The sequence below is a fragment of the Eretmochelys imbricata genome, chromosome 18, assembly GCF_965152235.1.
Source record: "Eretmochelys imbricata isolate rEreImb1 chromosome 18, rEreImb1.hap1, whole genome shotgun sequence".
Classification (NCBI taxonomy): domain Eukaryota; kingdom Metazoa; phylum Chordata; order Testudines; family Cheloniidae; genus Eretmochelys; species Eretmochelys imbricata.
In genome coordinates, this window is record NC_135589.1 from 970,968 (window position 1) to 983,950 (window position 12,983).

At 54.9% G+C, this 12,983-nt stretch overlaps 1 protein-coding gene across 1 annotated transcript in view; it reads left to right on the forward strand.

Annotated features, from left to right (window-relative positions):
- Positions 1-3,076, forward strand: part of ALPL (alkaline phosphatase, biomineralization associated) — a 47,268-nt gene extending 44,192 nt beyond the window's left edge. Inside the window, exons 9-11 of the mRNA XM_077837153.1 lie at positions 416-607; positions 2,337-2,456; positions 2,808-3,076. Of these exons, the coding sequence (XP_077693279.1) occupies positions 416-607; positions 2,337-2,456; positions 2,808-3,076 (581 nt within the window). The remainder of the gene's footprint in view (positions 1-415; positions 608-2,336; positions 2,457-2,807) is intronic.
- Positions 3,077-12,983: the final 9,907 nt, after the last annotated feature.

The following is a 12,983-nucleotide window of genomic DNA, read 5'->3' on the forward strand; positions in this document are numbered from 1 at the left end:
AGCGAGTCTGCTGCGTGCCGTGGCATCTCAGTCAGCACGTCCCTTGGGAAGCAGCAGGAGATGGCTCGGTTGTGGATGTGATCCTCGAAGTGGCTTGATAGAAATGATGATGTATTTCCCTTGCTCTCTCCCTGTCAGCTCCTTCCATCTGTTCTCCAAATAACAGCTCAGACCTATTGTGCCGCGGTAAACGTGGCTTGCACCTTCCAGTGCAGCACCCTCCACAGGCCGGTGTTGGGACAGGAGAGTGGATTGGTACTGGCCTGGTGCAGCGAAGAGGAAGGATATTGGACTCCATAGGCCATTGGTCTGGCCCAAGATAGCAGGAAGCAAGAGCACAGCCAGGTGTGATCTGTTGTTGGTGATTCTCAGGTTTCTAGTCCAACCAGTTCCCTTCTTGCTTTTCCCTTTCCAGGAGGTAGGATCGATCACGGTCACCATGAGGGGAAAGCCAAGCACGCGCTGTATGAGACCGTGGAGATGGACAGAGCCATAGGCCAGGCTGGTGGCATGACGTCCCTAGAGGACACGCTGACCGTAGTCACTGCTGACCACTCCCATGTCTTCACCTTTGGTGGATACACACCCCGCGGCAATCCCATTTTCGGTAAGGGTTTAACCCATCGGTTCCCCCCACAAGCCGAAGACCCGCCAGCCTCCAAATGGTGGCACCTGGACCGTTACTGCTGGAGAACTGTTTGGCATCGCTGCCTTGCAGGATTGACAAAGCCTTGGCTGGGATGATTACCTGGGGTTGGACTGAATGACCTCTTGAGGTCCCTTCCAACACTGATCTATGATTCTGTGATGTCCCTTGAAACAGCAGTGATTTCAATGTGTCCAGTGTCAGAACCAGGGCAAAACCTCTGGCAGCTTTCCTAGACTGTAAGGTCATTACAATCCTCTAGTCTGACTCCCATGTAACTCAAGCCTGAGAACTTCCCCAGAGAGTCCTGCATTGCACCTGAGCCCATGGCTTGTGGCTGACCTGGAGTGCATCTGTTTAGAAAGACCTCCAATCTAGATATAAAGACCCCAAGTGAAGGGAAAATTTACCACCCCTTAGTTATTGGGGATGGATTTCTAATCACATCATAAGATCCAGCTCCTGGATCCCTGAGCCCGTGGACTAGAACCAAACCCCAGTTCTGAAAACCCCAAAACTCTCTGGGTTTGAGGCCTGGATTTCAGATGTACTGGAGCTCCTCTCTACTGCAGCCCAGTCTCGCACCATCCACCCTGGGTCAAAACACAGCAGCTGTTTAGCTAGCCCAGCAAAATGCCGTATTTCTCCTTTCTGAGGGAGTGGGGGTGGGGGAGTAATCACTTTTCTGATTAAAACCACTAATTCAATTTGTCAGCAAATGAGATGCCCAGTCTGGGCCTGCCAGCACAGCTGTGGGTAGGAGCCTTGCAACAGTCGGGATGAACTGGAGCAAGAGGTTTTCAGAGGGGCAGAGTAGAAAAACGAGGCTTCTTTTGTTAAGAAAATAGAATCCTAGAATATCAGGGTTAGAAGGGACCTCAGGAGGTCATCTAGTCCAACCCCCTGCTCAAAGCAGGACCCATCCCCAATTTTTGCCCCAGATCCCTAAATGGCCCCCTCAAGAATTGAACTCACAACCCTGGGTTTGGCAGGCCAATGCTCAAACCACTGAGCTATCCCTCCCCTTTCTGTAAGGGTTCCAGTTGCACATGAAATGAGTTCACGCTCCAACTCGTGCCAAAGGTTCCATGCAATCGATGACCGAGCCGCTCAGTATCTCGGCTCCCCATCTCCAGAAGGCAAGACCTCCAGCAGCATAGCACCATGCTGCATCACTGGTACTGCTTGCTGCAACACCTCGGGGTTGTCTGGTTGGGTCTCCCATCCAAATGCTGGCCAGCGCTGACCCTGCTTAGCCAAGGAGAGCTGATGAGCTTCCAGTGGGGTGGAATGGCTGCATGGGCTATGAGCAGGCGGGACTATAAAAACATCAAACCTTTGACCGCCTCCTGAGTTATTCACCCCTGAAAACTGGCTGTAGTGACTATTTCTTGTGCCACACTTCCCCTCTCCCTGTTCTCACTTGGGAACCAGTGCTTGGTCTCTTTGATGGGCATGTGATCAGCCCCAGGGTAGCAGAAACAGCACTGGCTGACACTCCAGTCAGTGTCCTTGGCTAAAGAGAGGGTTGGAGTGAGGCGCTGGAGCAGATAAACTAGGGAATCCTGGAGATATGCCTCCCCAGCAGAAATACTCTCTGGAAAGGGCAGGATTGGAGTCAAGCATGACCTCTTCTGTAGAGGAGCGATGGTCACCATCCCTCATGCTAAACATGCTCCTCCCCGCGCAGGTCTAGCACCGATGCACAGCGATGTGGATAAAATGCCCTTCACCTCCATCCTGTACGGAAATGGCCCCGGGTACAAAATTGTAGCCGGAGAGAGGGAGAATGTGTCCGCCGTGGATTATGGTGAGTTTGGGGGGCTGGCAAGATGGGGATGGGTGGGGGGCATGTGTCAGGGACCAGCTAATGCCACTGGGTTCATGTAAAATGCATTGCTTGTCCCAATCTAATTCCCAGTGAGACGGAGCCCACGTTCCAAACCCACTGCCACTAACAGGGGTTCCACATTGGGGCACTCAGCAGAGAGGCCATGGTCTGAGTGGGCCATGGAGACTGAACTCCCTCCCCTCTCAAAGGCGGCCTGTCATGTCAGGATGGAAGCTGGGGAGGCCCCTTCCTCAGTGGATAGTGGGTGCCAATCTCCAGCCTGGTGGTCTGACTCCCCAGTCTCTTACAGCTGTTTGTTGTTCTTTGCAGCTCATGCCAACTACCAGGCCCAGTCGGCTGTGCCCCTGCGCCAGGAGACCCATGGGGGTGAGGACGTAGCGATCTTTGCCAAGGGCCCCATGGCCCACCTCCTGCATGGAGTACACGAACAGAACTACATCCCACACGTCATGGCCTATGCCGCCTGCATTGGCCAGAACACAGACCACTGCCGTTCTGGGGCCCACCACAGCATAGTGGGGCCTCTGCCCTTCCTCTCTACCCTTGCCTCAGTCATCCTCCTCAAATTCTTGTTTTAAGGTCTCGCCCTGAATCAGCTCACTTCCTTCAGTCACAGACCAGGGGTCCCCAGCTATCTCAAATAGAGATCTTGACCCCATTCAAAGACAGATCTTGGAACCTGTCTTGCCATATGATACTGGGTCTTCAGGTTTTAACCACATTGGACATAATACCAAAGCTTCCTATGTCTCTTGCCTCTGGACCCACCTTGCCCCCAAACCAGGGCAGCTGGCCTGCGGCCATGAACCACTGTTCAAGATCATTGGCGTGGGGAACGGAGTGAGCGGCTCAGTTGCTGTTGACACTGCTGGACATCCCTTGTGTGGATGCCTGGACTCCAAGTTGGCTTCAAGAGCTGGAAGTGTTGGGCTGTTTCTATAGCAATAGCCTGGACTAGTTCTGTGAACCTAAAGGCAGAGACACACTGGTTCAGGCTGGGGCAGACTCTCTTGGGTCCAGATGTTTCATATCTAATAATGTTTTCGTTTGTGTTAAGCTCCCCTAACCCAACTCAAGCAGCTTTTTAAAAAAAATCAGAAGAACAAAACTCACATACAGGGAAATGTTCTGTTCTCCTCCCACGGCTGCTGATTATGTAAATAGAGGCTTCCTCCCCAGGAACCAAAACCTGGATCTAAACTTTTGAGAGAAGTGGCTTTTGGAATCTGAATTTTGGCTCCTTCGTTCATCTCTGGTTGATGTTTTCAGAGGACCTTTGGGGAATTAGTCACTTAAGTCAGCAGGAATGGGCCACCTAGAGCCAGATCCATAAAGGTATTTAGGCTCCCAAGTCCCTCCAGTTTCAATGGAAGTTAGAAGCCTAAATACCTTCAGTGGGGCCAAAGGAATCACTCATATCCATAGAATCGTAAGACTGGAAGGGACATTGAGAGGTCATCTAGTCCAGTCCCCTGCACTCATGGGAGGACTAAGTATTCTCAATGGTGTTTTATGTTTGAAGCCAGGGTGATACGATATATGGAGCCCTCTTTGATTCCTCCCTTTAGCCCCCTTGGTTCCAGGCACATTAGGCACTCCCAGCCTACACTGCGGTTGCCACGTCTGTCCCAGACCTTGTGCCACAATTCTGATTTGTCTAGGCTCTGCTTTGTCCTTCACGTCTGGCTTGTAGGACACTAAAGGTCTCTGGAGACCATGCTTGTTGGTCACTTCTTGGTGATGCTGTGATGTGGGGCAAAATGGCAGGTCAGGGTAGAAACCCAGGTTGTCAGATCCTGGGTCAGCCAACCCCTCAAGTCTCCCAAGCTGGACTGGGAAGGTCCAAGTAAAGGCATTCCTGTGAGACTTTCTACAGCCAGTTAGGCCATGGACAATATCCCCACGATCAGCCTTTGCCACCATATTGCAGTCCTGGCCTGAGCTCAGTAGTGGGGAGCAGCTGGAGAATAATGTTGGTCAAACTTTTCTTGACCATATTAAAAGGTTGTTTGTGGTGCTGTGGCCATGTCGGTCCCAGGATGTTAGAGCGACAAGCTATCTTTTATTGGACAGACTTCTGTTGGTGAAAGACACACACTTTCGAGCTGCACAGAGCTCTTTGTCCTGGCTGGGCTCCCTCACCCACCTTGTCTCCTATATAAAAAATGTCCATTTGAGTTTCAGGCTGGGTCGTATTTGAACCAAACTGGTTTCCCTGTCTCTCATTGCATCACTATGTGATGATGCAACAGCCTTAGGAGCCAGAACCCTATTACAAGTCAATGGGACTTAGTTTTTCTAGATATTAGGAGACCAGAGTGGCCAAGGCCCCTGCTGACAGACAGAAAGAAGCAGGGTGTGTGTGTGTGCGGGGGTAACATTGTCAAAAGCACTTACGTGCCTTGAGAGACTAACCATCATTTCTCCTGACAAGTTGATGCAGCAGGTGGAGGGGAATTATTTGCCATGACATGTGGGGATTAGTTTCTGAGGATGCTCATCAGCATGCCCTTAGGAGACCTGAGCTCTTTAATTTATCAACGTTTCATTCAGCTGTTCAATTTGTCAGTAGGGTGTTGATTTTTTTTAAAAGGCTTTATTAAAAAAAAAACCAAACTATTTCAGGCCATAGCGGATTGTTTGAAGAAACTTGAATTCTTGGGGTCAATGAGGCACTGGAAGGACAGTCTCTTTGGGCTTCATTCATAAGAAAACCACTGGCCTGAACACAGCCAGGTGGAAGGAACAGTCAATCCAATTCATAACCTGTGACTCAAGACCCCTCTCTGTATTTCCATAGAAGTCATCCATGGTGAAAGCAAATCAGCTGTCAGTGATAAATAAATACAAATCTGGGAGTGCATCTGGATTGGATTTGCATTGAGGCCTCTTGTTTCAATGTTTTGTTGGGGATCTTGTTAAAGCTGCTTATGGTTTTGTCCATAAATGTGCATCGGCTTCTCAGCATAAAACTCCGTGGGCTGTAGCAAAAGCTGGGTGCAGAACCGTAACGGTGGGGGCCGGGCACTGCAGTACAGCTGCTGAGCGTTCAGCTCTGGTTGCTCACACATGCTGCTCCCTACAGGCTTCTAGAGTAACTTGAACAGCTGACTGCACTACACCTCAGTGGCTTCCTGAGATTATTGCTCTCCTCCTGCTGGCTTTCATTTATGACTCTTGGAATGGGGGTGAAGCTGTTTAGAGCCTGGAGGGCGGGAAAAAGACCTGGTTCATTAGGCTATCAGTCACCCAGAGAGAGGGGGCAAGACTTCTCCTCCCACAAGGGGTCCTGGGAAGCCCTCTACAAAACTCCCTGGCTTGGCGTTGAGAGTCAGCGTTGCAGGAAGGAGGTCCCCTGGAGGAACATGGGCCTGTCGGAGGCCTGTTGTGGCAGGTATTCCTGCTTGGGTTTTTATTTGTATTATTATTTATTCTTTTTTAAACCCCTCGAAACTGGGTCTTGATGTTAAATTAGACACTCTTGCTACTGCCCTGTGCCACAACCCTCTTTTTATTTATTTGTGCTGAAGTGGTGACTAAGAGACCCCATCATGGACACCATTGTGCTAGGTGCTGTAGAAATACAGAGCAAAATGATGGTCCCTGTCCCAAGGACCTTCTCGTCCTAGACACTCTCCCCCCCCCCCCCCATGTGCCTTCTTTGTTTTCCTGCCCACGTTTAGGGTTGAATTTTGATACATGGAAGCCTTTGTTTGCTGCCATAGTTAAAGGAGGTTTTATTAATTGTCACTGAGATGGTTTTTGTGGGTGAGGAAGATGGACATTGAGCCAAGAGCCCTGGATTTGGATCCCAGCTCACCACTTGAATATCTCACAGATCTTGGGAGACAGGCCAGTCGTTGCTTACAGACAGTCCCCCAACCTGCACATCCACCAATGTGATATATGCCATCATGTGCCAGCAATGCCCCTATACCATGTACATTGGTCATACTGGACAGTCTCTACGTAAAAGAATAAATGGACACAAATCAGACATCAAGAATTATAACTTTCAAAAACCAGTCGGAGAACACTTCAATCTCCCTGGTCACTCGATTTACAGACCTAAAAGTTGCAATACTTCAACAAAAAAACTTCAAAAACAGACTCCAACGAGAGACTGCTGAATTGGAATTAATTTGCAAACTGGATACAATTAACTTAGGCTTGAATAGAGACTGGGAGTGGATGGGTCATTACACAAAGTAAAACTATTTCCCCATGTTTATTCCCCCCTTCCGCCCCCCACTGTTCCTCAGATGTTCTTGTCAACTGCTGGAAATGGCCCACCTTGATTATCACTACAAAAGGTTTTTCCCCCCTGCTCTCCTGCTGGTAATAACTCACCGTAAGTGATCACTCTCCAGTGTGTATGGTAACACCTATTGTTTCATGTTCTCTGTGTCTTTAAAATTGTCCTACTGTATTTTCCACTGAATGCATCCGATGAAGTGAGCTGTAGCTCCTGAAAGCTTATGCTCAAATAAATTTGTTAGTCTCTAAGGTGCCACAAGTCCTCCTGTTTTTGTTTTTTTTTGTGAATACAGACTAACACAGCTGCTACTCTGACACTTGAATATCTGTTTCTCTAATGGGCTAAACTGTAAATGTTCACAGTAGAACAGTCCAAACTGTGAACATTTACAATTTGGCCCACTACAGAGTTTGGATTCAGGGTTTTTGCTAGGCTCCTTGTGTATCCTGACAGTTCAGACCTGGAATCCTGGCATATTTGAGTTGGGTGGCTTCAAAAATACATTCCAAGGGAAGAACAACTTTTGAAAATGGGCAGAAGGAGGGAACAGGTGTGGGTGGTTGATTAAGTAGGGTGGCCTGGCAGCAAACTTGCTGCCTCTCGGTTGAAGCACTACTAAGCTCTGACCATGTGCAGGCAGAGTCTGTGGGTGGCTCATACCTCTGGGGGTCTTGATCAAAACTCATCCTTCAGGGGCAAGCAGTTTGGGAGTTTTCTTTCTGTAATCAGGAGGAGATGGGAGGAGTTCTGGTGATTGCTGAAGTGGATCGGAATGTCCTAGTCTATTGCTTGCAGATATTTATATGTCTTTGTTTGTGCCTAATAATCTCCTAATCAGTCAATAAAATCAAACCAGCCCATCCGCACACAGCACGCAAGGAATGGGTGGAAAAAAACGACCAGCTGCTTGCTAATCACTGCTGCTCGGAAGTAGCTGCTGGTGTGGGAGTGGCTGGCTAGGCAGATGGCTTTTGGAGTGGCTACAGTTGTGTGTGTGTGCGAGAGAGAGAGGAGAGAGAGAAGGCCCTGGATCTCTGCTTTGACTGGTTGGTAGGTGCAGGATGCCTGGCGCAGATCCCTGACCTTCTCTCTGCCTGGCAACAAGTGTTGGTCCAGCTCCTGTTATAGTCCAAGACGAGATGGGGCAGGTTACAAAACCTGGACTGGATATAGAGTTGGAATGGATTGGATGCAGGAGAGTAGAGACCCCCCCCCGCCCCGTTTAGGTATCCTACTTTCACCTCTTGTCATATAATATCAGAGTTGGAAGGGACCTCAGGAGGTCATCTAGTCCAACCCCCTGCTCAAAGCAGGACCAATCCCCCAATTTTTGCCCCAGATCCCTAAATGGCCCCCTCAAGGATTGAACTCACAACCCTAGGTTTAGCAGGCCAATGCTCAAACCACTGAGCTATCCCTCTCTTCTTTCCATTGACAGCAGCGCCTGCTAGTGTCATAGAAACCCCCACCCCCCCCCTCTTTATTTTGGGGGCTGCCATGTCCACCCTTTGATGGGCCTGATCCTTCTTCTCTTTTACACCATTGGACTCCATGGCCTTGAGGGGAGTTACTGCTGATCTGCACTGGTGTAAGTAGAAGAGAATCGGGCCCGGAGTCTCCAAGATTGCAACACCACACCCAGGTGCTCCCTGCTCCCCCTCAAAGGGTCTGTGAAGCGCTTGCTCCAGAGCTGCACCCATGTGGGTGCCGGGGTCGCCCAGCCAGAGGCCCTGGTACTAGTGTCCACGCTCATACTTGCATCCCATGGAGACCAGCTTTCCAGGGAAGAAGACACCCTAGGCTGCTCTCTTCCCTCACTCCCGTCCTGGGGTTTGCTGGCAGTCTGCCCTACTTGGTCCCAAGGCTCGGGCTTGTTTTATCACTCTGTGACACAGGGCTGTGTTCTCTCTGAGCTGCCTTTGCAAGCTAGGCCAATGCCCCTCAAACCTCTGCCTGATCGCATCCACTCGGCCCTTGCATGTCATCGTCCTTACAGATTTACGGCCAGGATGCCCCGCGTAAAGGGAAGGAGCTGGGTGCTTGGTGCTGTGCCCTGCTGCTGCTGCCTCTTGGGCTGGACAGGGCTTTCTGGAGCCCGCTCGTGGGCTGCCCCTTAGAATCCTGGGTACGCCAAGAGGACTGCTTGGGCCCTGGCTGCCACAGCGATGCCTGAGCTCCGCTTCTGGGGCAGACTGGACGTTCTTAGCTGTGACTGCACCCTAGCCCTGCTTGCCTGGCCTGTGAGCACTGTGTGGGCCCGAGAGGTTTGCTTGGGGGGAGGCAGTTGATCACACATCTGCCCAGTGATGAGCTGCCAAAATCTTAACAACCGGTTCCCTATAAAAAGTTCTGATGTAAGGGCTGTGCCCCGGTATGTATTTTTTGTACCAACAGGGTTACCATACGTCCGTAATTTAAAAATTCCTCCCAGATGGCGATTTAAGAACCAAAAAGCCTGACATGTCGGGAAAATACGGGTGTGTGTTAACACTGCCTAAAGCTCTTCTTCAAAAAGATGGGCCTGACCTAGAAATGAGCTCCGTTTCACAGGTGTGAGACCCCACCACGCTCTGGGGGTGTGCTAGGGTGACCAGATGTCCAGATTTTATAGGGACAGTCCCGGTTTTGGGGTCTTTTTCTTATATAGGCTCCTGTTACCCCCCCACCCCCTGTCCTGATTTTTCACACTTGCTGTCTGGTCACCCTAGGGTGTGCTCATTTGTGGGTCCCAGCTGCTCCCTGCCCCCCTCATTGAAGCAGGTGTGGGAACTGCAGGGCACCACTGGACATGGGGCCAGCAGCAGACAGGGGTGTGGGGCAGGGCTAGCTGGAGGCAGGGGGTGCGGAGCTAGCTGGAGACGGGGCAGGGGGGGTGCAGAGCTGGCTGGAAACAGGGCAGGGGCTGATGGAGGTAGGGGCTGGCTGGAGGCAGGGAGTGCAGGGGCTGGCTGCGGGAACGGGGTGCAGGGGGTGGCTGGAGGCAGTGGCTGGCTGCAGGCAGGGGCTGGCTGCGGGCAGGGGGTGCAGGGGTGTCACGGAGTCCCTGGGCGATGCTCTGGAACTGCTCCCCATGAAGCCAGGCAGGACTCTGGGGCAGTCGCCTTTCTTCAGGACCCACAGCTCACCCGGCTTCCACCTTCCTGGGTCTGACCTCGGAGCATTCAGCCTCCTCTGCCCCTCCCTGCTCTTCCCCCAGTGAGTCCGGCCAGGCGGGGTCCTGGGGAAGCCAGAGGGTCCTGCCCCCCAACTTCGCAATCAGACATGACTCTCAGCCAGCCAGTAAAACAGAAGGTTTATTAGACGACAGGAACATGGTCTAAAACAGAGCTTGTAGGTGCAGAGAACGGGACCCCTCAGCTGGGTCCATTTTGGGGGGCAGTGAGCCAGACAACCACGTCTGCACTTCACTCCATGTCTCCAGCCAGCCCCAAACTGAAACTCCCTCCAGCCCCTCCTCCTCTGGGCTTTGTCCCTCTCCCGGGCCAGGAGGTCACCGGATTCCTTTGTTCTCCAACCCTTTAGATCTCAACTTGCAGGGGGGAAGGGCCCAGGCCATCAGTGGCCAGGAAACAGGGTGTCGGCCCTTCTCTGTGTCCAGACCCCTGCACACACCTGCCCTCTAGGGCTCTCAATGATCATACACACTTATCCCACCCCCTAGATACTTAAGAACTGCATAGGGGAAACTGAGGCACCCCCACACTATTCAGAGGAAACATTAGGGACACTTCGTCACAAGGGGGTGGCTGGAGGCAGGGCAGGGGCTGGCTGCAGGCAGGGGGTGCAGGGGGTGGCTGGAGACAGGGGCTGGCTGCGAGTAGGGGGTGCGAGGGTGGCTGGAGGCAGGGCAGGGGAGTGGCTGGAGGCAGGGGCTGGCTGGAGGCAGGGGGTGGCTGCAGGCAGGGGGTGCGGGGGTGGCTGGAGGCAGGGGGTGCGAGGGTGGCTGGAGGCAGGGCAGGGGGTGGCTTGAGGCAGGGGTTGGCTGCAGGCAGGGGGTGCGGGGGTGGCTGGAGGCAGGGGTTGGCTGCAGGCAGGGGGTGCGGGGGTGGCTGGAGGCAGGGGCTGGCTTGAGGCAGGGCAGGGGTGGCTGGAGGCAGGGGGTGTGGCAGGGGCTGGCTGCGGGCAGGGGGTGCGGCAGGGGCTGGAGACAGGGGCTGGCTGCGGGCAGGGGGTGCGGCAGGGGCTGGAGGCAGGGGCTGGCTGCGGGCAGGTGGTGCAGGGGGTGCGACAGGGGCTGGCTGCGGGCAGGGGGTGCAGAGGGTGGCTGGAGACAGGGGCTAGCTGGCTGCAGGCAGGGGGTGTGGGGCTGGCTGGAGGCAGGGGCTGGATGGAGGCCGGGCAGGAGGTGAGGCAGGGGCTGTCTGCAGGCAGGGTGTGCGGGGGTGGCTGGAGACAGGGGCTAGCTGCAGGCAGGGGATTTAGGGGAGGCTAGAGGCAGGGCAGGGGGTGCAGCAGGGGCTGGCTGCAGGCAAGGGGTGCAGGGGATGTGGCAGGGGCTGGCTACAGGTATGGGATGCGGGGGTGGCTGGAGACAGGGGCTGGCTGCGGGTAGGGGGCGCGAGAGTGGCTGGAGGCAGGGCAGGGGCTGGATGGAGGCAGGACAGGGGAGTGGCTGGAGGCAGGGGCTGGCTGCAGGCAGGGGTGCAGGGGGCGGCTGGAGGCAGGGGGTGGCTGCGGGCAGGGCAGGGGGTGCGGCAGGGGCTGGCTGCGGGTAGGGGGTGCGAGGGTGGCTGGAGGCAGGGCAGGGGGTGCGGCAGGGGCTGGCTGCGGGTAGGGGGTGCGAGGGTGGCTGGAGGCAGGGCAGGGGGTGCGGCAGGGGCTGGCTACGGGTAGGGGGTGCGAGGGTGGCTGGAGGCAGGGCAGGGGGTGCGGCAGGGGCTGGATGGAGGCAGGGCACGGGGTGGCTGGAGGCAGGGCAGGGGGTGCGGCAGGGGCTGGATGGAGGCAGGGCAGGGGGTGGCTGGAGGCAGGGAGTGCAGGGGGTGGCTGGAGGCAGGGGGTGGCTGCGGGCAGGGCAGGGGGTGCGGCAGGGGCTGGCTGCGGGTAGGGGGTGCGAGGGTGGCTGGAGGCAGGGCAGGGGATGCGGCAGGGGCTGGATGGAGGCAGGGCACGGGGTGGCTGGAGGCAGGGCAGGGGGTGGCTGGAGGCAGGGGCTGGCTGCAGGCAGGGAGTGCAGAGGGTGGCTGGAGACAGGGGCTGGCTGCGGGCAGGGGGTTCAGGGGTGGCTGGAGACGGGCTGGCTGCGGGCAGGGGGTTCAGGGGTGGCTGCGGGGAAGGCAGGGGGTGCGGCAGGGGCTGGCTGCGGGCAGGGTTGGGGGCGCTCACGGGGAGAGCAGCAGGACGCAGCCCCGGCCCAGCCGAGCAGCCGGGGACCCACCCAGCAGCAGCGGGAGCCCCAGGGCAGGGGTCGGGGGAGCAGCAGCACCAGGGCTCGTGCCCAGGGCCGGGGGGCAGCCCACGTGGCTCCCGCAGCGCAGCGCCCCTGGTGGCCGGAGGAGGAATTACATCACTTCCCGGCCGGAGCCCCCTGCAGGGAAGCGGGTTAACAACCATTTCTAAAACTGCTTCAAAATTTAACAACCGGTTCACGCGAACCAACTCCAGCTCCCCCCTGCACGTGCCCTGGGATGGGGCCGTCACTCCAGGTTAAGCCTCTTGTTTGCTTTTGTCCACAAGGTAAATTTTGCATAAGCTGCAGAACAAGGCAGTTGGGGAGAAGCTGGGGCCCACCTTGGACAGACTGCACAGGAACTGGTGGGGGCAACAGTGGGGTCTCCTCTCCTTGCTAACAGCGGGTTCCAACCTCTCCTCCCTTGCCATGGGGTGCTGCCCCGTCCTCCTAACTTTGGGGGGGAGGGATAGCTCAGTGGTTTGAGCATTGGCCTCCTAAACCCAGGGTTGTGAGTTCAATCCTTGAGGGGGCCATTTAGGGATCTGGAGCAAAAATTGGGGATTGGTCCTGCTTCAAGCAGGGGGTTGGACTAGATGACCTCCTGAGGTCCCTTCCAACCCTAACCTTCTATGAATCTAGGGCTTCACCCAACTTCATTATTGCTGGGAAATAGCCAGGTTGGTCAGCACCAAGCAGCAGGCAGGCAGGGTTCTTTACACCCTGCATTACACCTCTTAGTCCCCGGTCAGTGGCCTTTTCCCTCGGGGCTCTGGCTGAGACACACTCTCCACCTACGCCTTGGGCCTGTGCCCCAAGCCTGAGCTCAGACCATTGA